Source organism: Neltuma alba, unplaced genomic scaffold (assembly GCF_004799145.2).
Source record: "Neltuma alba isolate B1F8T4 unplaced genomic scaffold, ASM479914v2 tig00010934_pilon, whole genome shotgun sequence".
NCBI lineage: Eukaryota > Viridiplantae > Streptophyta > Magnoliopsida > Fabales > Fabaceae > Neltuma > Neltuma alba.
Window position 1 is genome coordinate 57,957 of NW_021635709.1, and position 21,043 is coordinate 78,999.

Sequence of the window (21,043 nt, forward strand, 5' to 3'; positions counted from 1 at the left end):
TTGAATGCCTCTCAATCAAATTGTGATTTGATCTACTGAAGTTGTCATTCGCTAAAGTAAACTTGTCATTTCCTATAGTCAACTTATCATTTAGCATACCTTTAACTAAATTATAATTTGGTCTACTGAAATTGTCATTTGCTAAAGTGAACTTGTCATTTCTTTTAGTCAACTTATCATTTGCCTGAGAGGCATTTCAGACATTTTACTAAGATTTCATATTTACAATATGAGACCGAATCTTTATCTGCTATTTTTCAAATTGAGAGTTCTAAATTGCAATTTCACATATTAAGGAGTCTTTATTTGTAATTTTTTTCTAGAAGTAATCACAATCACATTTAATGTCCAACTATGTCTCAAACAAAATTATTTTTAATAGAAGCTTATACAGGAACAATAAAAAAAATGGTGATAATTGCATGGAGTGAAAGGACTTAATTTTCTCTAAACAAAGTCAAATGTTTAAATTTTTTGAATAAAAAATTATGTTAAATTTTTTTTAAACTAAATTCAACAATACTCAAACTAAATGAATGATAGATAGTCATATTAGAAAAAATTAAAATATTTCTTGAAAAAAAATTAATTTAAGGAAAATTACCATTAAACAATAGTTTAGGTCACTTTGACAGCAATTTTTTCAAATTTAATGATAGACACTAAAAATTTAATGATGAATTAAAAGCATGACAACAAAAGATCCCTACGGCACTAAACCAAAAAGATTAACATTTTTTCTTATAGTTTTGTGTTACCTGGCTACTTGAATATTAATTATTTATCATTTAATTAACTTTAAAAAAATGATAATGGCATCACTATGTTGCCATAAAGGTTATTAACCTTATGGACGGAGTCAATGAGGGTATTTCCATTTGTATGGCTTTCCTCTCATATTTTTCAAAGTGAATTTTATATCTTATAATAATTAAAAAATGCGAGAGTGTGACATCAATGAGTGAATATATGTGCCTGTTTGGCATCACTTATTTTGAGCTTATAAGTAGCTTATAAGCTCTATAAGCTCGATTGACACAACTGGATCTGTTTGGATTAGCTTTTTTACAATTGGACTTTTGTCTAAAAAGCTACAACAAGCTATAAGCTAAAATTAATAGCTTATGACTTATAGCTTAGGCTTATGGCTTTTGAAATATGGAGAGAGAAAAAGTTAAGACATTTATTACCTCTTTTGGTTCTTATTATAAGCCTCAAATAACTAATTTGTAGATAATAAAAAATCAGTTAAAATTAGTTGAAAGTAATGAATAAGTTAGAAATATATTTTTATTTTTAAATATGCTCCTAAAAATATACTTTTATTTTTTCATGTTTCACTTTATATTTAAAATATTTTTTATGACTTCTTCATATTAAATTATTTTAATTTCATTGTATTATGTGAAATTATTTTTTTAATCATGTTTCATTATTTATTAAAACTTATATCTATTTTGGTCATTTTACAACCAAACTTACTTTTACTCAATCATAATCCAAACAACCTTTTACCAATCTCACTTTTGCAATCTAGCTTTTCTAAACTCTAATCCAAACACAATTCAGCTTATCCAATTTAGTTTTTATCCAATTTTACTTTTCTATAAGTTACTTTTTTAATAAGCTACTTTTCTAATCGCTGATCCAAACGGACTCTTATAACGTTGCAACGTGAAGAGTGTAAAATGAAAGAATCACATTGATTTGACGGCCGCAAAAAAAATAAACAACACATCAATCAATAAACAGGATGCACGTACAACTGCTAATGCAAAATAAATAAATAAATCTGAGCCGTAGTTTTTTTTAATTGTTATTGATAATTTTTTAAATTAAACTTTTGAATTGCATGTTTTCCAAGGAATCGACTACGGTTTATACTAATGGTTGCAAAATTTATATTTAAAAACTATGGGCTAATCATGACTAGATAAACTGTGATTAGACGACAATTTGATCATGACATTTAAAGTATTATAAGATTTTTATTCTATTTAATATGATTATTTTAATCGTCCCTTAGTTACCTCTCAAAATTGTAAAGTGCCCAGATTTGGTGATAATTGAATTAAAAATATGGAATAAAAATATACAAATCACTAAAAACTATAGCTGCTTTCATTTTCCAGTCTCTTCTTAACATTTTCGGTCTCATTTATTTCTGTCATCTTGTGTCTTGTGTTATAAGCCTGTGTGAGAAGAGTCTAATGAGCAATATAGTCCAATTCCCATGCATGCTGGTCCAAATAAAAATAATAATAATAATAATAAAGAAAAGCTATTTTGCAGATACATAATTACATATACTTACTTTCTTTAATTTTCAATTTAATACATATGATGTTTGCTCTTTTTATTAAATTTTTTAATCTTGCTTTAATAGTACAGCTAGTCCTAAATTTTTTACTCTGCTAGCAGCGTTAACAAGGGAAGGATGCCGACAAAGCAAAATTAAAAGATTTAATAAAAGTTATAAAAAAAACCCTAATTTGGTATTCCTCCGGTCCTTAATATAAGACTTATTTAACTAATTTGATTAGATTAAGAAAATTAGGTAAGTTAGTTCATTATAAGAAAAGTGACGCATTTTTCCTAAAACACCATAATCATCTTTTTTAATACCCCATCTTTCTCTTCTACTTGATTATGGTTGAGAGAATATCCATGGGGATAATTTAGAGAAAATTAATAAATCTGAAAAATTGGTCTTATATTTAGAACCAAACCCAATTTAAGAATTAGGTCCTATATTAAAGACCGGAGGAGTATTAATCTTCTTCTAGGATCCTTAAATGTCATCCTCTCAATCCTATGCAATATATAGATATAAATGTCTGAACAATATCTGACTGAGATATAATTTGTTGCTTACCTGCCTCTTAATCTTGACCATGCAACCAAATCAAAACCAGCAGTCCAGCACCTTAAAATCCTCTTCTTCTACTAAGGAAGAAGCTTGAGTCGATCAAACATGAACATGATTCAAATCAAATAAACATGTTCTCTGAACTTTTGAAGTTCAAAAACGAGAGTGGTCCATGCACACATTTTGTCATGATACTTCTTATGTCCATAACTGGACAGGATTTTACCCTACCAACCGGTGACAAATGCAGCTCTTGTACATCAACACTAGAGAGATTCACCATAAGACTTGCACGGAAATTCTAGGACCACATACGCACATAACAATCATCAACACCAAAAAGGGACAAAAATGTAGAGAAGCCCACTATAGAAACTCATGTACTACGAAAGGTGGCTAGTTGAGCGGGAGAGCAAATAAGAATAGGTTTCTGACAACGGTTAAAATTGAAATGGTCATAGTAATAGGAAAGATAGCATGTAATGTAACCTACAAATAATGGTAGTCAATATGTTAAATTCCAGTTCTAATTATGCTATGAATCACTGAAATAAGAAGTGTCTCCTAGTGACCCCGAAAAAGTACTGGGAGACTTACCCGACATGGCAAGTACTTTTTAGAGCCTAGATGAGAGCACTAATGGAAATATAGACAGATAGAACAGCTCAACAACAATTACCCTTCTTCGCCAAATGGCTGAACCAAGAAGCATGATGATGAACCTTTGTTCCTCAAATGGTTAAAATTCCAACAACATTCTCCAATGTCAGAAAACAAAAGACGAAAACTGGTCAACTTAGTATGTCTACCTCAAGGTTTCAAAACCCCACATGATGATGACAAGCCATTAAGAAGCTAAGAAAACCATTAAAAAACAAACATGCACAACACCAACAAACTATGATCCATTTCATTAAACCTCTAGGAGAAATTAAAGGGAGTAAAGTACATGTTGATGTCTCCTCTCCCACGCTTTGATACAACTAACATTTTATCATAAGAAGGTCACAATTGTACCAAGATCCTATAATCTCTATCTCATTTCCCATATTACACTATAAATGCTGCAAAATCACTCCTCTGAACTCTATATCTCATTTTGTCTTCCCCATAACTTCTTCACAGCCATCCCTGCCTTTAGATAATTTACTAGGGGGAAAAAAAAGGTTAATTGTAACATATTAAGATAGCACATCATAGTACTTCACAAGTTATTTGACTCTAACTTGAATTCTCCATCCAGCGAAAACAGTTCATTGGTTCGATCTTGAAAACTATGACTAAAGCTACCTGGATCTCATGTTGGATCCTCCACCACCACCGTTTCCTTGGTTAAACCCACCAGAACCATACATCTGTCCCTGATGATGCCCTACTGTCATCCCACCGTACATACCCTCTGCGCCATTAAAACCAACAACCCCGCTTCCACCGGAGCCACCGTCCTTCTCGCGTGTTTCCCAAGGGAAGTCTTCTCTCCTTCCATCTCCCGGTACTTCTGTAGGTAAATCTTCAAGGGCTCCACATAATCCTCGAACCCTAAAGTGGTCATGGCCCACAGTAAATCGTCGCCGTTGATCGTCTTCCTCTTCTCTCTCTGGCACTTGTCCGACGCCTCCCCCGTCACGAAGCTTATGAACTCCGATACGCACTCCTGCACAGTCTCCTTCGCGTCCTTTGAGATCTTCGCGTTCCCCGGCAACGCCTTTTTCATTATCCTGCTCACGTTCGCTATCGGCAAGAACCTATCCTGTTCCTTCGTTGACAAATCGCAGTTCGCGTTGCCGCCGTTCCCCCCACCCGACTCGTTATCCGAATCCGCCATCAGATTCCAATCGCGGCCGATCCGGATCGCACTGTACTCCGATCGTCGGCGATGAGAACGCAGGAAAACGAAGAGCGAGAGGATGATGAAGGGATATGGGAAAAAGACCAAGGGTAAAACGGAGATTTCAGTGGGTGGCGGCGAATTAGGAGAATGCAACGGGGAAAGAGAGTGGACGGTGTTGCAGAGAACAGGAAGCAGGGGGAGGTATTGAGTCCGTTGGATCGTCGGGGTAATAATGAAGGGGGTTGGACGCGTGGCAGAATGTGAACCGCTAGTTTTTCCAGTGGGATGAGATCGCGTGGTGGAAGATAGACCGTTGGATTAAGCAGGACAGGCAGGATCTAGAGGGTCGGAAACGATACACGTGGTAGACATGGGGTGGTGTCGAGCATTTTTTGATTCTGTTCGTGGATTCTAGTGCTGGCTGCTTCGGCATTTAGCGGAGACATGTGCTGCAAAAGGTTGAATTACTTCGCTTTGTGTTTTGGGCCTTAGATCGTGGACATAAAATAGGAAAATTATTGTCGGAGATATTTATATTAAAAAATCAATTCTTAAAAGAGTTGAATTTCCTTAAATTTATTACGTCATATTACTTCCAATTTTTAATATAAGATCCTCTTTGATTTTTATTTTGATTCTGAATATAAGACCCCAATCTATTTTTTTTTATATTTATACATTTTTTTCAAAGTAGTCATTCTAACAATAATAGTTCTAGTCAATACACTTGATTAGTAAAGATGTTTTAAAAAAGACAACACCTATTTAAGACAAATAACTAACTCAACTTACCTTTTTAATCTCTTCAAATTAGTCAAATGGCTCTTATAATTAGGACCGGAGGTAGTATTTCCTAATAACACATGACTATGTGTCTTTTTTTAATATTTTATTTAATTATAAATTCACATAAAAAAACAGAATTTATATGATTGAAAAACTTGACATAATAAATATAAATAATTTTATATAATTATTTTTCTTACATTTAAGTAATAAAATTCTCATGACACAATATTAGTAATTTAGTAAATAGATTTTAAAATTTAAATTATTTCACACTAAGGGAGTGTTTAGATGAAACCAAACCATGGTTTGGAGAATAGTTTCTGGAGAATAGATTCTGGAAAAAATAGATTTTGTGAAAAAGTGATTCTAAAAATGAGAGTGTTTGGATAGTTGTTATCAGAAGAACTTTTTTTATATACAAATTTTACTAAAAAAGCATAAGTTAATATGATAATTACATAAAGAATAGATTTTATAATATATTTTAATTTGAAAAGATAAAATTGTTAATAATATATTTTTTACCAACATAATTAATAATATAAAATAATATAATTAATATGTATATATATTTATAAAATATAAGATTAAATATGTTTATAAAAAAATAATTGAGAAATATTAAAATCATATTATCGTTGAGATCCACTCTATAGGCACAATTATACTCTCCCATTTGAGCCAGAAGTAGAATAAATTCACTTCTTCTGAAGCCATGGTTTTGACCCAAAACCATGGTTTCTGTTTTTTTCTGGGTGTTTGGTAAGTCTGGGACTCAAACCATAGTTTTCTATGCTATCTAAACAGGCTCTAAGATTTAAGTAACAAAGTGATAGCATGGCCACCAATGAGAGTTAGTGTCATGAATATAATGCTGTGTGGATGCCTGTACATTTTTTTTTACCAGATCAGCAGGCTCTCCGACTTTACTCGAGTCGAGGAGAGAAATAAGAAAAAATTGTAATTAGGTTCTATGTAAAAAATTAAATACAAAAAAATCTCTTAAAATTATTAAATTATTTTGAAATCTCAAAAGACTTTATTATAATAAATTTTAATTTTTTAATTACTATTTTTTTTTTAAATTTGTATCGACAACTGAAAGAGTAGGTCGCGATAGTTGTCAATCATTATATTTTAAGTTGTCAACCACTACTCTTTTAGTTGTCAATGTAAACTTAAAAAAACATAATAAATCAATTTGATAATAAAAAATAAAATTTATTACAAAAAAAATTTCTTAAGATTTCAAAATAATTTTATAATTTTAAGAAGATCTTTTTTTATTTAATTTCCTTAAATACGACCTAATTGTAATTTTCTTGACAAATAAACAGCCTAACAAAAGGGAGACCCACGTACTAAACGTGGAGCCTACTCCTTCACCCCAAAAAAAAAAGGGGTGGAGCCCACTAATATGTTTGGAATATTTGACTAGAAATTAAATTATGATTTTAAAAACAATTTTATAATATGTAAAATAAATATATATATGAAAATTTTTGTCTTAATTTATATACAAATATTTTTTACAAGTATTTTTTGGTCTAATCAAACACGCCATAAGATCTAACTTCGATCTCATTCTCCATTTTTTTTTCCCCAAAAAAAAAACAACACTTGAAAGCCTCCCACCTCAAATTATTCGTACTCATGCTCTAATCGGAATAAACAACCCGAAGGTCAAAGTGGAAGAAAAACACACAGGGTACACAATATTTCCCTGGCCAGTTGTCAGTTTGAATTTTTAACGAAAGTATAATATCCATTGATTCTATGTTGACGTTGACAGAGAAAAAAAAAAGGAATTTGGGAATTACTAAATTCCAAATCAGCTACGTTCCTTACGTTTTAACAAGTTTTGACTACATTGATTTAAAAATGATAACACATTTTTATAGAAATTTCTTATTTAGAATTATATAATTTTTATCTTTTTTTTCTGTCATTCTTCCAAAACAAATTGTACAGAGTATTGACAATTGGAGAATTCAACAAGACTAAAGTTCTGGTAAAAAAAAAAAAAAAACACGAGGCTGAACGAAGCAAGCAAGCAACAATGAGAATCCATCTTAACTACACAGCAACAAACAGCATCGAGGAAAAGATTACTCTCATCCTGGATTGCCCTCAAAGAGAGGGTCGGGAATCATACCAAAGAAAGACGCTCCTGCTTGCGGGTTTTCATTATCTCTTCGCACTGATATTAGGCTCTCCATGTACACAACAGCCTGCAAAGAATCTTCCTCACCGTGAAATCCAGTATGTATGATTTCTTCAGTTTGGAGATCATAAATCATCATCCTACCATCGTTATCTTCCACAAGAAATAGGTTCTTTTCTTCCAAGAATCCCAGTGGCCGTCTAGCTCCTACAATGGGTCCAATGTTGGCGTGCTTAGTCCAAGACCCTTTATTGCCATAATCTTTCATCATCCACAAATCAAAGCCCTTCTCTGTTCCCCTTCTAGGATATACAATCACGGTCAGAGATTCCCTAAACTTAGCAACAGTTCCAGCATACTCCCGGGTAGAAAAACGTGCGTTTGGCACCCTGAATGTTTGGAATGTTTCATTCACCATGTCAAATGCAAGAATTAAATCACCAGCGGCATCATAAGCCCACCAGTGAAATGCTCCGCGAACAAAAGCATCAATCCAAGAACAATTCCTAATAGAAAGAGGTGGTAGAGGGCAATCAACATTCCTCCAAGAATGAGAATTCAGAGAGTACATCTCTACGCGCCAGGGCAATTGTTCATCTGTTTCATTACGCCAAGTGTCCATGATCGTCACCACCTTGTAATCATTGGTTTCGGGATCAAATCCAAACCCAACATGTTCCATCTTGGAGTGAGTGTCAGGTGGGGCTGGTGTATCTGGAAGAATTCTGAATTCCCTCATTGACGGGTTGACAATCATGCTAGTACTGCTAAAGAGACAATATAAGCCATTGCAAGGACCTAAAATTTCAATATGGTTAACTTCATCATGGTTATAGATTAAATCCAGCAAATTGAGAACGGCACTGCTGTTCGCTCGGTTAAAAGACAGAAGAGAAACAGAAGCTTCTCGGTCATCGCCATAAGGACCAAAAGGGGCACGCCTAGTTCGCTTGACAAGAAGATTAATAGGATCTGTCGACTTCATGTGGTTGTTGAAGGTGTGAAGGTGTTTGGAAATAAAATCAGGGCTTTTGATTAGGCGGTACCAGGATTTATTAATGCATGCCAATCGCCTTAAAGATTTCACCGGCAACCTTGAAAGAATGTCAGGCATCACATCTTTCAAACGATCTACGTTTTGTGCCATTATTGTAGTTCCTTTTCCTTTTTTAGCAAACCTAAAAGTCTTCTTATCAACAAGTTTTGTCTTACTGATATTAAAGCTGTCTTCTAAGACAGAACCAATCCAAGTTCTCAATCTGGGCTCAAATCAACCAAAGCCAGAATCTTCTTTATCTAGAGACGCGACTTCTGCAGCAGGTAATATTCGTGGAAGTTACAACAAAGTACTTGAAACTGATTTAATCATTATGCTGGAGCTCAAAACAAGAGAAAACAAGGCAGTACAGAGAAGTGAACCACAACAACAAATTAGTTTTCTTAAAAAGTAAATATAAAATCGTCAGTCACTCTTGCAGATGAGGGGATTAAAATGTTGATCCAAAAGGCACTACACGTTTGCAATTAACAAGTTAGCAGGCAATAAAAAAATAGTTTTTTGTGTGTTAGCGCGTGCTCCAATGCATGAAAACTTCATCTAGTAGGTCTCAACAGCACTGTTTAATAGTTTTGCACTGTTTGTCACTTGTGAAAAGGCCGATGAATGTTGTTTATATAAATTTGCAGCAGTGATTTATGACAGTTGAATACCTAGTACCAATCCAGGAGCCTTTTTTTTCAGAGGAAAAAAAAAATTATCGAACTTAAGTCCCAACACATGAAATTAAAGATGATCTGATTCCCTATCAGGGTCGAATTCTAATTTGACTGTACCAAAAGCATTGAAAGGTTAATCGGTAAAATCAACACTGAAACATCACAAATTTTGGTCTCCACAATAAGATGAAGTTGAATACCTGTAAAGTTAACAGATGGAGTAGTGGGACGAAGGCAAGCGAGAGCGGGAAGTTCGCTTCAGAGCCGAGAATGACAGAAAGGATAACAGCAAATTGTGTGAGAGCGGAACTGTGGTTGAAAGGTGAGCCTACTGATAAATGGGGCCCAGCCGAGCGCATCGCAATAAGCAGGAAGAGGAGAAAATGCTGTAAATACCCAGACAACCCCTAAGAGTTTCTTGCGTATGTGTCCTATTTTTAATATATTATTATTTAATTATAATTATAAATATACATAAAAAAAATAGAACATATAATCTAGGTGATTGGATAACTTAAAGCATTTACTTTTCTGGTTAGAGACCAACATCCAGTAAGCTGATATAAGAAGAATAGTGACAATTAGTATATAGATTTAAAAATGATTTTAAAATTTAAATTATTTCACACTAATATCTTTAGATTAAGAGTATCTTTAATTATATTTATATAACATATTTTAGCTAGTAATCACAGATTTCATTAATAATTTATAAATCATAAGGGTATTTCCAAGGGGATCACTAAATATGTTCAATCAATCTTTCAATTTTCAATGGACTTACTAAAATATTAATACTACCTCCGGTCTTTAATATAAGACTTCATTTAACTTTTATTTTGGTCCTAAATATAAGACATCAATCCATTTTGTCTCTCATATTTATATATTTGTCTCTCATATTTATATATTTTTTTAAGATAACAATTCTAATGGTTGTAGTCCTAGTCAATACACTTAATTAGTAAGAATATTTTAGAAAAGACAACATCTATTTATGATAAATAACTAATTTAACTTATTTTCTTAACCTTCTCAAATTAGTCAACTAGCTGTTATAATTATAATCAGAGTTAGTATTTAAGCAACAAAGTGACAACATGGCCAACAATGAAACGAGTTGAGAAGAGGAGTGTCATGCATATAATGCTGTGTGGATGTCTGTGCATTTTTTTAACTGATCAGCCGGGTTCTCTGACTTTGCGTGAGTTGGGGAGGGAAATAAACACAAGGATGGATCCCAAAAAAAAAAAAAAACAAGACCCACATATTCTTCAATTTTCATCTTTCTTACCAACCCGGTTGGGTTTAGGAACCAATCCCTCACGACATGATGAACTAAGGTTCGAATCCCTAATAAGAGAGGTGTCTATATTTAGTGTCTAACAATATCTTGAATAGGATTGTATCTAATAGGAGGATACCTATGTTTTAACAAAAAAATATTTTCTTTTTTCTTTTTTTCTTTTTTTTTTTGGAAAAAACCACTTGGAATCCTCACACCTCAAAAGTTCAAATTGTTCATATTTCATGCTCTAATCGGAATAACAACCCCAAGGTCAAAGTGGAAGAAAAACACACACACAAAAAAGAGGAAAAAAATATCAAAGAAAAGAAGAACGTAGAGAGCGTGGCATATTTTCCCCAGCAACTTGTCAGTTCGCGTTAAGTAATGAGATTGCAAAAACTATAAAGTGTGGTTCTTGATAAATGAAGTACAAGAATCCTTTTAAAATTAGTCAAATTCCTCCCTTAAGAGATTAACTAACAACCCAAAAGCTTTTGAGATTAAAGAGGGAGATCCAAATTATCCTCTTTCTCATTAATGAGGATAACATTTCCTACAGACTCTAAACACATCATACCAAACCTTTTATATAGGCTTATCTCACTTAGCTAATGACTCAATTATCCTCTCTAGAACATATGGAATTTTTAAAGAAAGTAAATATCCATTAATCATACTACCTCTTGTGTTTAATATAAAAATTAAATAACTAATTTATAAATATTAAAAAAATTAATTACTTATAATAAATAGGTATTATTATTTTTAAATATCTTTATTAATAATATGTATTAGAATTTTGGCCAAAAAAGGACTAATTTGTAGGCCAAAAAACCTACGGAAACTACTTTGAGAAAAATATTAATAATATGCATTAAAATTTTGGCCAAAAAACCTATAAAAACTATTTTGAGAAAAATAAATAAATATAAAAGACATATTAAATTGAGATATTATATTTAAGAGTAAATTGAATTTTTAACTAATTTTTATATTTAAGATGGGCAAATGCTAGCAAATTTAACCACAAAAAAAAGAAAACGCAAGCAGCAAGGAGAGTCAATCTCAACCATCCATTTATAATTAACTTATTTCTGTCACCTATCACTTTATTTTGTTCACAGACACCCATTTTCACTTTTTGTGAGGGCATACAATAATTAAATGTATATATAACAAGCTTCATATGCAATTAAAAATACATAAGCCCCTGAAAAATCGATGGATTTAAGTCCTTCTATGAAAATCTTCCTTAAATACAGGCATATGGGGGGCTAGTTATATCAAGAAGTCAGAAGTACACTCTCTCCTGGTCAAACAAAAAAAAAAGGTTCACTCTTTCACTTGCATTACATAGTACATAACTTAATGCTTACTAGAAAGAGCACAAAGCAACAAACAACATGGAGGAAAACATTACTCTCATCCTGAATTGCCCTCAAAGAGAGGGTCGGGAATCATACCAAAGAAAGACGCTCCTGCTTGCGGGTTTTCATTATCTCCTCGCACCGATATTAGGCTCTCCATGTACACAACAGCCTGTAAAGAATCTTCCTCACCATGAAATCCAGTATGCATGATTTCTTCAGTTTGGAGATCATAGAACACCATCCTACCATTGTTATCTTCCAAAAGAAATAGGTTCTTTTCTTCCAAGAATCCCAGTGGCCGTCCAGCTCCTACAATGGGTCCAATAATGGAGTGCTTAGTCCAAGACCCTTCATTGCCATAATCCTCCATCACCCACAAATCAAAGCACTTCTCTGTTCCCCTTCTAGGATATACAATCACGGCCAGAGAATCCCTAAACTTAGCAACAGTTCCAACATACTCCCGGCTAGAAGGACGTGCATTTGGCACCCTGAATGTTTGGAATGTTTCATTCACCATGTCAAATGCAAGAACTAAATCACCAGCAGCATCATAAGCCCACCAGTGAAATGCTCCGTGAACAAAAGCATCAATCCAAGAACAATTCCAGATAGAAACAGGAGGTAGAAGGCAATCAACATTCCTCCAACAATGAGAATTCAGAGAGTATATCTCTATGCGCCAGGGCAATTGTTCATCTGTTTCGTTAAGCCATGTGTCCATGATCACAACCACCTTGTAATCATTGGTTTTGGGATCAAATCCAAACCCATTATGACGTTGCAAGGAGTAAGTGTCAGGTGGGGCTGGACTATCTGGAAGAATTCTGAATTCTCTCATTGACGGGTTGACAATCATAATAGGAATGCTATAGAGACAATATAAGCCATTGCAAGGACCTAAAATTTCAATATGGTTAACTTCATCATGGTTATAGATTAAATCCAGCAAATTGAGAATGGTACTGCTGTTCGCTCGGTTAAAAGACAGAAGAGAAACAAAAGCTTTTCGGTCAACGCCAGAAGGACCAAAAGTGGCGCGCCTAGTTCGCTTGACAAGAAGATTAATAGGATCTGTCAACTTCATGTGGTTGTTGAAGGTATGAAGGTGTTTGGAAATAAAATCAGGGCTTTTGATAAGGCGGTACCAAGATTTATTAACGCATGCCAATCGCCTTAAAGATTTCACTGGCAACCTTGAAAGGATGTCAGGCACCACATCTTTCAAACGATCTAGGTTTTGTGCCATTATTGTAGTTTCTTTCCCCTTTCTAGCAAATTTAAAAGTCTTCTTATCAACAAGATCTGACTTGCTGATAATTAAAGCTTTCTTCTAAGACAGAGCCAATCCAAGTTCACAATCTGAGCTCAAATCAACCAAGGCCAGGATCTTCTTTATCTAGAGACGCGATGGAAAAAGCTGCTGCAGCAGGTAATATTCGTGGAAGTGACAACAAAGTACTTGAAAACTGATTTAATCATTATGCTGGAGCTCAAAACAAGAGAAAACAAGGCAATACGGAGAAGTGCGTAACAAACACGAACTGGTATATAGAATTCGCCATTTCAGAAAGTTTTATCCATGAATAACCATCTCATCAATTCCAATTGAATAGACATGAACAGCCGACAAAACTAGTAATTAACCATAACAACAAATTAATTTTCTTAAAAACTAAATATAAAATCGTCAGTCACTAGGGGATTAAAATGTCGATCCAAAAGGCACTACAAGTTTGCAATTAACAAAATAGCATGCAATTAAAAAATATATTATTAGATCTTGATTAACAATTGTGTGCGCGCGCTCCTGTGCAGGAGTGCAGGAAAACTTCATCTAATAGTTCTCCACTGCACTGTTTATGACTTGTGAGAAGGCCAAGGAATGTTGTTTATATAAACTTGCAGTAGTGATTTATGAAAGTTGAATACCTATTACCAACTCAGAAGCTTTTTTTTTTTTTGAGAGAAAAAAATTATCGAACTCAAGTATGAACGCATCTGAACTTACAGGTGATCTGATTCCCTATCAGAGTCTAATGCTAATTCCACTGTATCAAAAGCATCGAAAGGTTCATCGGTAAAATCAACACTGAAACATCACAAATTTTGATCTGCACAATAAGATGAAGTTGAATACCTGTAAAGTTAATTGGTGGGGTAGTGGGACGAAGGCAGGCGAGAGCGAGAAGTTCCCTTCAGAGCCGAGAATGGCAGAAAGGATCGAACGGCAAATAAGCGTGAGAGTGGAAGGGAGGTTGGAAGGTGAGCAAACTGACAACACGGTCTCGGATTCCCTCCAACTGATTTATGAGTCCGAGTCGAGAGCATAGCAGGAAGCAGCGAGAAGGAAGAAGAGAGGATTTGTGTGTCTTTTCATTTTTGTTTCCCTCAGTCTCTCTCTCCAGATCCAGTTCCGGATCAGATGTGCGACGACCCGGCTATGCCACGTATGGACGTTTGATTTGATGATGCAAAAAACTGCAAAACTGAAATTGTTACTCCGTCACACAGATAAAAAAAAATTTAAATTTTATTAACTTTTATTTAAAATTTAATAACTTTTTAATTTTATTTTTATTAAATATACATTATACCCTATATAAACAAAATCAACACAATAATAAATTATGAATCAAATTATACATTCATACAAAAAATTTCTCTCAATACCTTATAAATAAGACTAAAAAATATCTTCTCTCTTTGTCCTATAAATAGAGTCAGAAGAGTATATGCAAAGATTCATTCAGAGTTTATCCTCAGCTATTTTTTAGGTGTGACCCAAAGGGAATTCAATTTAGCAAAGAAAAGTACTCAGGATTACCTCAACATAAGAATATATATGTTTATAAAAAAAAAATATTTTTCAGATGTATTTAATATTTTAAAATATTTTATAATTTACCATGTATAATAGGGGTGTGCATGGACTAGACTGGACCGGGTTTGTTATTAACCCGAAGTCTGGTCTAGTAAAGACCTCGGGCTGAAAAAAACAGCCCGAGGTCTGGTCCAGTCCAGTGCCAACCCGAGGTCGGGTTGGACTGGACTTGGTCCTCTGGACTGCCTGGACCAGTCCAGGCAGTCCAGAGCTAATTTTAATTTTTTTTTAAAATTTTTTTCTTCAATAGGAGGCAAGATTGTAACTTACTATATAAAATTTTACACATATTTTAATTCAAAATTTATCAAATTTGATCATTCCTTTTCAATTTCCCAATGAAGTCATGTTTTATTAATTAATTCTCATCAATATAGATCTTAAATTGTAGAAAAATATATATGCATGCTCATTACTTTGAAAGTTAATAGATAAATCTTAATTATTTGAATAGATAAAAAATTTATATAGAAAAATTAAATCAAATTAAAATTATATAAATAATAATTTAAAAAAATCGGGCTAGACTGGACTGGACCAACTGGTCTGAGGGGTCAGTCCCTAGTCCAGTCCAGCCCGATGAGACCAGTCCGGTCCAGTCTGGTCCAGTCTTGTTTCGGGCCAATTTTTTTTGGACCGGACTGGACCGGGTTTGTTCGGGTTGGACCGGACCATATCGGACCACCGGGTTTTTGCATAGCCCTAATGTATAATGTATTATACAATATTTTGTGATGCAATTTTATTTTTAAAATATTAATTTCTAAGTATTAATTTTACCCCTAAAGCACCACATAATATCTTTTAGTATGTTGTAAAGTGTTATAAGTATCTGAAAAAAATATTTTAAAGTTGTGGATGAACCCCGATATATTTTATAGTGCTGGAAGTATATGAAAAAAATTTTTCAATATATTGAATTAACTTTATATTTAATTGTAACTTATATGTACATATTTAATTATGTTGACATTAGTGTAGAATTTATAATCGGCATTTATCATCAAATTGTAACATGTCATTATTTTTTTCTCTGGTTTTCTTTGATTTTGTTTTCTGGGACCAATGAGGATGGTTCCTCAATTGACAGGAACGTCCAATTTTCACACCAAAAGTCCAAAACAATCCTCACCTAAGGAACGTTCATGCGATCGTGCATCTCGTGGTCGTCCTTCATGGCGTGATGCGCGTGGCTATTTTTAATTATTATTGTTATTATATTTTTGGAACATTTGGAATAGAAAAAATTACAAAAAAGAGACCTTAAAAATTGTAAGATCGCAAATCAAGACCCATTACAAGACTTGTATAGGTTTGGGCAAGAATCCAATAGTGAATGATAACAGATTTTTAACAAAATACCTTATCTGTAATTTTATAATTTTCATGATTTTTTTTGCGAATGAATTAAAAAAAAATCCCACTTCTTGAAATATTGGGCCTAAAATAGGATCTTTTCAGCCCAAAGTTTGGACCACCTTAGAACAGTTTCATTTCGTTGGGCCCAAAGAGACATCAAATAAGTAAGAAGGCTATAATCAATTATATTATTTAATATTATTTTTGCATTTTTTCTTTAAAAATTCATTAAAAATACACACACACATATAGATATATATGACCAGATTTAAAACATAATTTGATTATTAATGATATATTAATAAATACTTTTTCGGTACTTAATATAAGACCTATTTAACTAATTTGATTAGGTGTAAAAAGTTAGGTAAGTTAATTAATTATAATAAATACAATATATTTTTTCTAAAATACCATAATCATCTTTCTTAATATCTTCCTTCTTATTTGATTATGGTTGAGGGAGTATTAATAAGAATAATTTAGAAAAAACTGATAAATATGAGAAATATGTTTTATATTTAGGCCTATGATCAACTTAATAATTAAGTCCTATATTAAAGATTGGAAAAGTATCATTTATTATATTTTGATTTAAAAGAATTCACTAAAAAGTACATATAAAAGATAAGTTTATAAATAAATAGCAGTTTTTTGGGGAATACAAAGGAAGGCTAGAAGCCCAACAATTAAACAATTGGGTCAAATACCACTAGATCCATTGTGTGTAAGAAACCCAATTAACATTTTTGAGTTTTGCAAATAACAAAATCTCACTTTCAGAGTTTATTTTTTAAAATTGATGATTTGACACAACTTAAATCGAGATTAATAGCTATTCTCAATAAAAAGATAATTCTATGTAGACTCAAATGAGGAAAAAAAATTGTTTTGGCTACATGTCGTCTAAATACAACACTTGTTATTAATAAAATGGGATTAAGTTTAAAAGATAAAACAAATAAAGGAACTCTGTTGCCCACAAGTGAATAATGCCCAAGCCGTTAGTTGTCTTGTTGGCTTGTTCCAAACATTCAGAACTTTATCAAATCTTCTCTTTTAAACTGAACTCAATTTCTAACTTTTGACCATTTTTCCTTAAACCCATGACAAAGAAAAGAATCAACTCACCTTTCTTTTAAAAAGCATTACATTTAAGAAATAAAATTTAGATAAAAATTATGTAAAAGCTGCAACTATTTTTATGACAAGAAAACCACTATTAAGAAAAAATTACTTTTAAAGCAAGTTTAGCAATAAGTTCTTAACACTAATAATAACAAAGTCTTTAGCCAATGGCCTTGTAGTTTAGTGGTATGTAAGCTTCTCTCGTAAGTGGAAGATCGCGAGTTCAATCCTGTTGTAACTTCAGGACGTTAGTGCCTGTTCCTTTAATTTAAAATTAAAAAAAGTAACAATTTTCTTATAACTTAATACTAATAATTTTATAATAATTTGGAGTAATTAGAATTTTAAAGATATCTTAATACAACTTTTGTGATGTTTAAACTTTTAGATGTAATTTTTGCTTTAGTGTAAGACACACTTGACATGTACGTATCAGTTTTCACTTTTCACATGATCATTTTAGTTTGCTCTTCAGTACTGTTCTGTAGCCTGTAGGACCAGCCCTCTGTCATTTCATGTACTTTATTCCAAGTTGGTTCTAATTTGATGGCTCCTTCCTATGAACATTTGTCCCACAATTTAATTATATTCTTATCCAAACAATGAAGGCAATATTTAAATGTTCCCACAAATATTTAGAGTAAAAGATATTATATAAAAAGAGAATTACAACTAAGTCTCACAAAGAAAATAATTACCAAAAGTCCCAATAATAACCTCAATAACTTATAATAACAAGTTCTATAATGAGAATGACAATTTTTGGAACGTGTTTTTTTAATTTTTTTTCTTACTGAGACTTCATTATATTTTCTCTTATATAAAACCAAAATAATATTTTAAAACATAAAGTGGGCAATAAAACCGTCGGTGGGCAGAACTCAAAACTGAAACTGAAATTCTTAATTATAAATTCCATGTCATGGTTAGTGGCCAGCTAGCAAATTTTGTTTTGTACTCAAAATCTAACTGCTCTAACTTCTCTCTCTCTATATATAGATTAATATAATCTTTACTCTTTTAAATTTATCCTTATTTTGGTTTTAGTCATTGAAGTTTCAAATCATAAGTTTTAGTTATTTAAGAGGCAAAATACTTCAAATTTTTATTGGATTATTGGGACCAATATTTTAAATAAAATGAAACTTGAAGAACCAAAATATATAGTTTGAAACTTGAAGGATCAAAACCAAAATAACAACAAATTTAAAAGACAAAAAATTATATTAATCCTATTTTTTAAATTAAAAAAAAGGCCATAACCAAACCTCAATTATAATCCCACACTTATTATAAACACACTAATCTCTCCTTCTTCCCTTCACGCATTCCACCATGAAGCTTTTCACTACCACTTTCTCTGGTTTTTTCCTTCACCCTCTTCCTCCTCCTTCTACTTCCCTCCACTTCTCGTGCCCACAACATCACCACCATCCTGGCCAAACACCCTGAATTCTCCACCTTCAACCACTACCTCTCTGCCACCCACCTTGCCGCTGAGATCAACCGTCGCCAGACCATCACCGTCCTGGCCCTCGACAATGCCGCCATGTCATCCCTCCTTGAGAAACACCTATCCATCTCCACTCTCAAAAACGTCCTCTCCCTCCATGTCTTGGTCGATTACTTTGGCGCCAAGAAACTCCACCAGATCACTAATGGCACCACTTTAGCTTCCTCCATGTTCCAGGCCACCGGTGCGGCTGCCGGAACTTCCGGTTACGTCAACATCACTAACCTCAAAGGTGGGAAAGTGGGTTTTGGAGCTGATAACACAGACGGCGGCGCTCTTCATTCGTTTTATGTGAAATCTGTGGATGAATTGCCGTACAACATCTCTATTTTGCAGATAAGCCAAGGTCTCTCTTCTGCTGATGCCGAAGCTCCAACCGCTGCGCCGAGCCAGGTCAATCTAACCTCAACCATGGCTAAACAAGGCTGCAAAGCATTCGCTGATCTGTTGAAGGCTTCCAAGGCGCTTTCTACTTTCGAGGAAAACATTGATGGTGGTTTGACTGTGTTTTGTCCAACCGACAACGTTGTCAAAGGTTTCTTACCAAAGTACAGGAATCTAACAGATGCAGATAAAGTGGCATTGCTGTTGTATCATGGGATTCCTGTGTATGAATCCTTACAGATGTTGAAATCCAATAATGGGATTGTCAACACTTTGGCCACCGGAGGAGCAAACAAGTATGATTTCACAGTGCAGGATGATGGTGAGGTTGTGAGGTTGGAAACAAAAGTTGTGACGGCAAAAATAGTAGGGACATTGATAGACCAAGATCCTTTGGTTGTGTATAAGATTAACAAGGTATTGTTGCCCAGAGAGCTGTTTAAGGAAACTCTCGCACCTGCAGAATCACCTGAGCCAGCAAAGAAGAAGAAGAAGGGAGATGCGTCGGCTGACTCGCCGGATGCCGATGCGCCGGAGGATGATGTGGAATCAGATAAGGCTGATGATAGTAACGGGGCAAGTGGGTTACGTGAAGGGGTCAAATTCTTCATGGTTTTGTTGTGTTTGGCTATGGGGGTTTTGTCTCTGTGATTGCATATTGAAAAGGCAGATGCTTCTCAGCTCTAAGGTCATATGCGTGATTTGATTTAATTTGTGAATTAAAAAAAAAAAAACAACGAAACCCACATGATGGATTGGATTATTATTGGAGATCAAAGGTGGTCTGTCTTTTTCTTTCTATTTTTTTAATGGTTTTTCATTTGTTGATATATTCATTTGTAGCTTATCAGATTTGTCATTTTCGTTGCGGATGGATAGAATCCAGGTTGTAACTTCAATTTGACAGATATTAATGGTTGCTTTTTCTCAAACGATCCATGAGATTCTGCATTATTTGATGCCAATATTTAAATGATTTGTTATGATATGCTTATATGTAATGCAATTATTACAAGGTAATGGATTAAATAATCTTGATTGATTCCCCAACAAGTTTAATCTCAAAGGTTTCAAACGTACTTCAATGCATCGATTCCACTCAATCTACGCGATCTACGGGATAAATAGTTTTCATATTAATAAGCTTTAATGCTTCAATTTATTATGATGTAAGCAAGCCCATTTATGTCACAAAAAATCAAAGAGGAGAACAGGTCTGCTTCTACCGAATGAACCAGTGAGTGAGTGAGGCTTGAGGCTTCTTCAATGAAGAGGCTTTTAGCTGTTTAACGAGACAATAACCAGAACATGATCAAGGGGGTATTTGGCGTTTGAGAAAAACACTTTTAAAAAGTATTTTTTCACAAATCAAGTGAACTCCTCTGCATATTCACTTCGTATACCTTCGCTTTTTAATACAAAAACTAATTAGAAATTTAATTTTATTCTAAATGTAAGATTTTAATTTACTATATCACTAATATTTTTTCATTTTGCTCTCAAGTAATTCCTATCTTGATTGCACATATTGAGGAGTTTCCATAAGAGGCATTTTTATCCCGCATTATCAATAAAATATTTTAAAAAGGCAATATGTTCAGACAAGATATATTTATTATAAATATAACTAATTTACCTTTTTTTTTTAATAATCCGCATATTAGTTTTCTAATTCTTATATAATACTATTTTTGGTCCTAATTATAAGACTTTATTTATAGTCTGCAAACGAGGTCTTATAATTAGAA

At 33.4% G+C, this 21,043-nt stretch overlaps 4 protein-coding genes across 6 annotated transcripts; 1 reads left to right on the forward strand and 3 right to left on the reverse strand.

Moving 5' to 3' along the window:
• Window positions 1-3,750: 3,750 nt before the first annotated feature.
• LOC114760125 (nuclear transcription factor Y subunit B-3-like) lies at window positions 3,751-5,253 on the reverse strand. The gene is given in 2 exon segments (XM_028949385.1): window positions 3,751-4,322; window positions 4,325-5,253. Coding segments are annotated over 2 exon segments (537 nt in total). The 5' UTR covers window positions 4,695-5,253; the 3' UTR covers window positions 3,751-4,155.
• Window positions 5,254-7,418: 2,165 nt separating this feature from the next.
• Window positions 7,419-9,726, reverse strand: LOC114760136 (F-box protein CPR1-like). The gene is made up of 2 exons (XM_028949403.1): window positions 9,570-9,726; window positions 7,419-8,964 (listed from the first exon to the last, which is right to left on the reverse strand). Exon 2 carries the CDS (start codon window positions 8,798-8,800, stop codon window positions 7,604-7,606), a length of 1,197 nt encoding a protein of 398 aa, XP_028805236.1. The 5' UTR covers window positions 8,801-8,964; window positions 9,570-9,726; the 3' UTR covers window positions 7,419-7,603.
• A 2,007-nt stretch (window positions 9,727-11,733) lies between these two features.
• Window positions 11,734-14,418, reverse strand: LOC114760135 (F-box protein CPR1-like). 3 transcript variants are annotated; one of them, XR_003742022.1, is made up of 2 exons: window positions 11,990-14,417; window positions 11,734-11,957 (listed from the first exon to the last, which is right to left on the reverse strand). XR_003742022.1 is itself a non-coding variant. In XM_028949402.1 (2 exons), the coding sequence occupies exon 2, from the start codon at window positions 13,274-13,276 to the stop codon at window positions 12,080-12,082; it is 1,197 nt and encodes a 398-aa protein (XP_028805235.1). In that variant the 5' UTR covers window positions 13,277-13,447; window positions 14,168-14,418; the 3' UTR covers window positions 11,734-12,079. The 3 variants fall into 3 exon arrangements, 2 of the variants coding, with proteins under 2 accessions (XP_028805235.1, XP_028805234.1); XM_028949402.1 differs by having other exon boundaries at window positions 11,734-13,447; window positions 14,168-14,418; XM_028949401.1 differs by having other exon boundaries at window positions 11,734-13,450; window positions 14,168-14,418.
• Window positions 13,438-20,227, forward strand: LOC114760131 (fasciclin-like arabinogalactan protein 2). The gene is made up of 4 exons (XM_028949397.1): window positions 13,438-13,459; window positions 14,061-14,107; window positions 14,192-14,292; window positions 18,740-20,227. Exons 1-4 carry the CDS (start codon window positions 13,438-13,440, stop codon window positions 19,944-19,946), a joined length of 1,377 nt encoding a protein of 458 aa, XP_028805230.1. The 3' UTR covers window positions 19,947-20,227.
• The last annotated feature ends 816 nt before the right edge of the window (window positions 20,228-21,043 follow it).

What these genes read in the sequence shown, in the direction of transcription:
- LOC114760136 (XM_028949403.1), bottom strand. Translation starts at nt 8,800, where the DNA reads ATGGCACAAAACGTAGATCGTTTGAAAGATGTGATGCCTGACATTCTT.
- LOC114760135 (XM_028949402.1), bottom strand. Translation starts at nt 13,276, where the DNA reads ATGGCACAAAACCTAGATCGTTTGAAAGATGTGGTGCCTGACATCCTT.
- LOC114760131 (XM_028949397.1), top strand. Translation starts at nt 13,438, where the DNA reads ATGGAAAAAGCTGCTGCAGCAG. An exon ending in AAGCATCGAAAGGTTCATCG is followed by an intron (nt 14,108 to 14,191) that starts GTAAAATCAACA and finishes TTGGTGGGGTAG; the next exon opens with TGGGACGAAGGCAGGCGAGA. An exon ending in AGTGGAAGGGAGGTTGGAAG is followed by an intron (nt 14,293 to 18,739) that starts GTGAGCAAACTG and finishes TCCACCATGAAG; the next exon opens with CTTTTCACTACCACTTTCTC.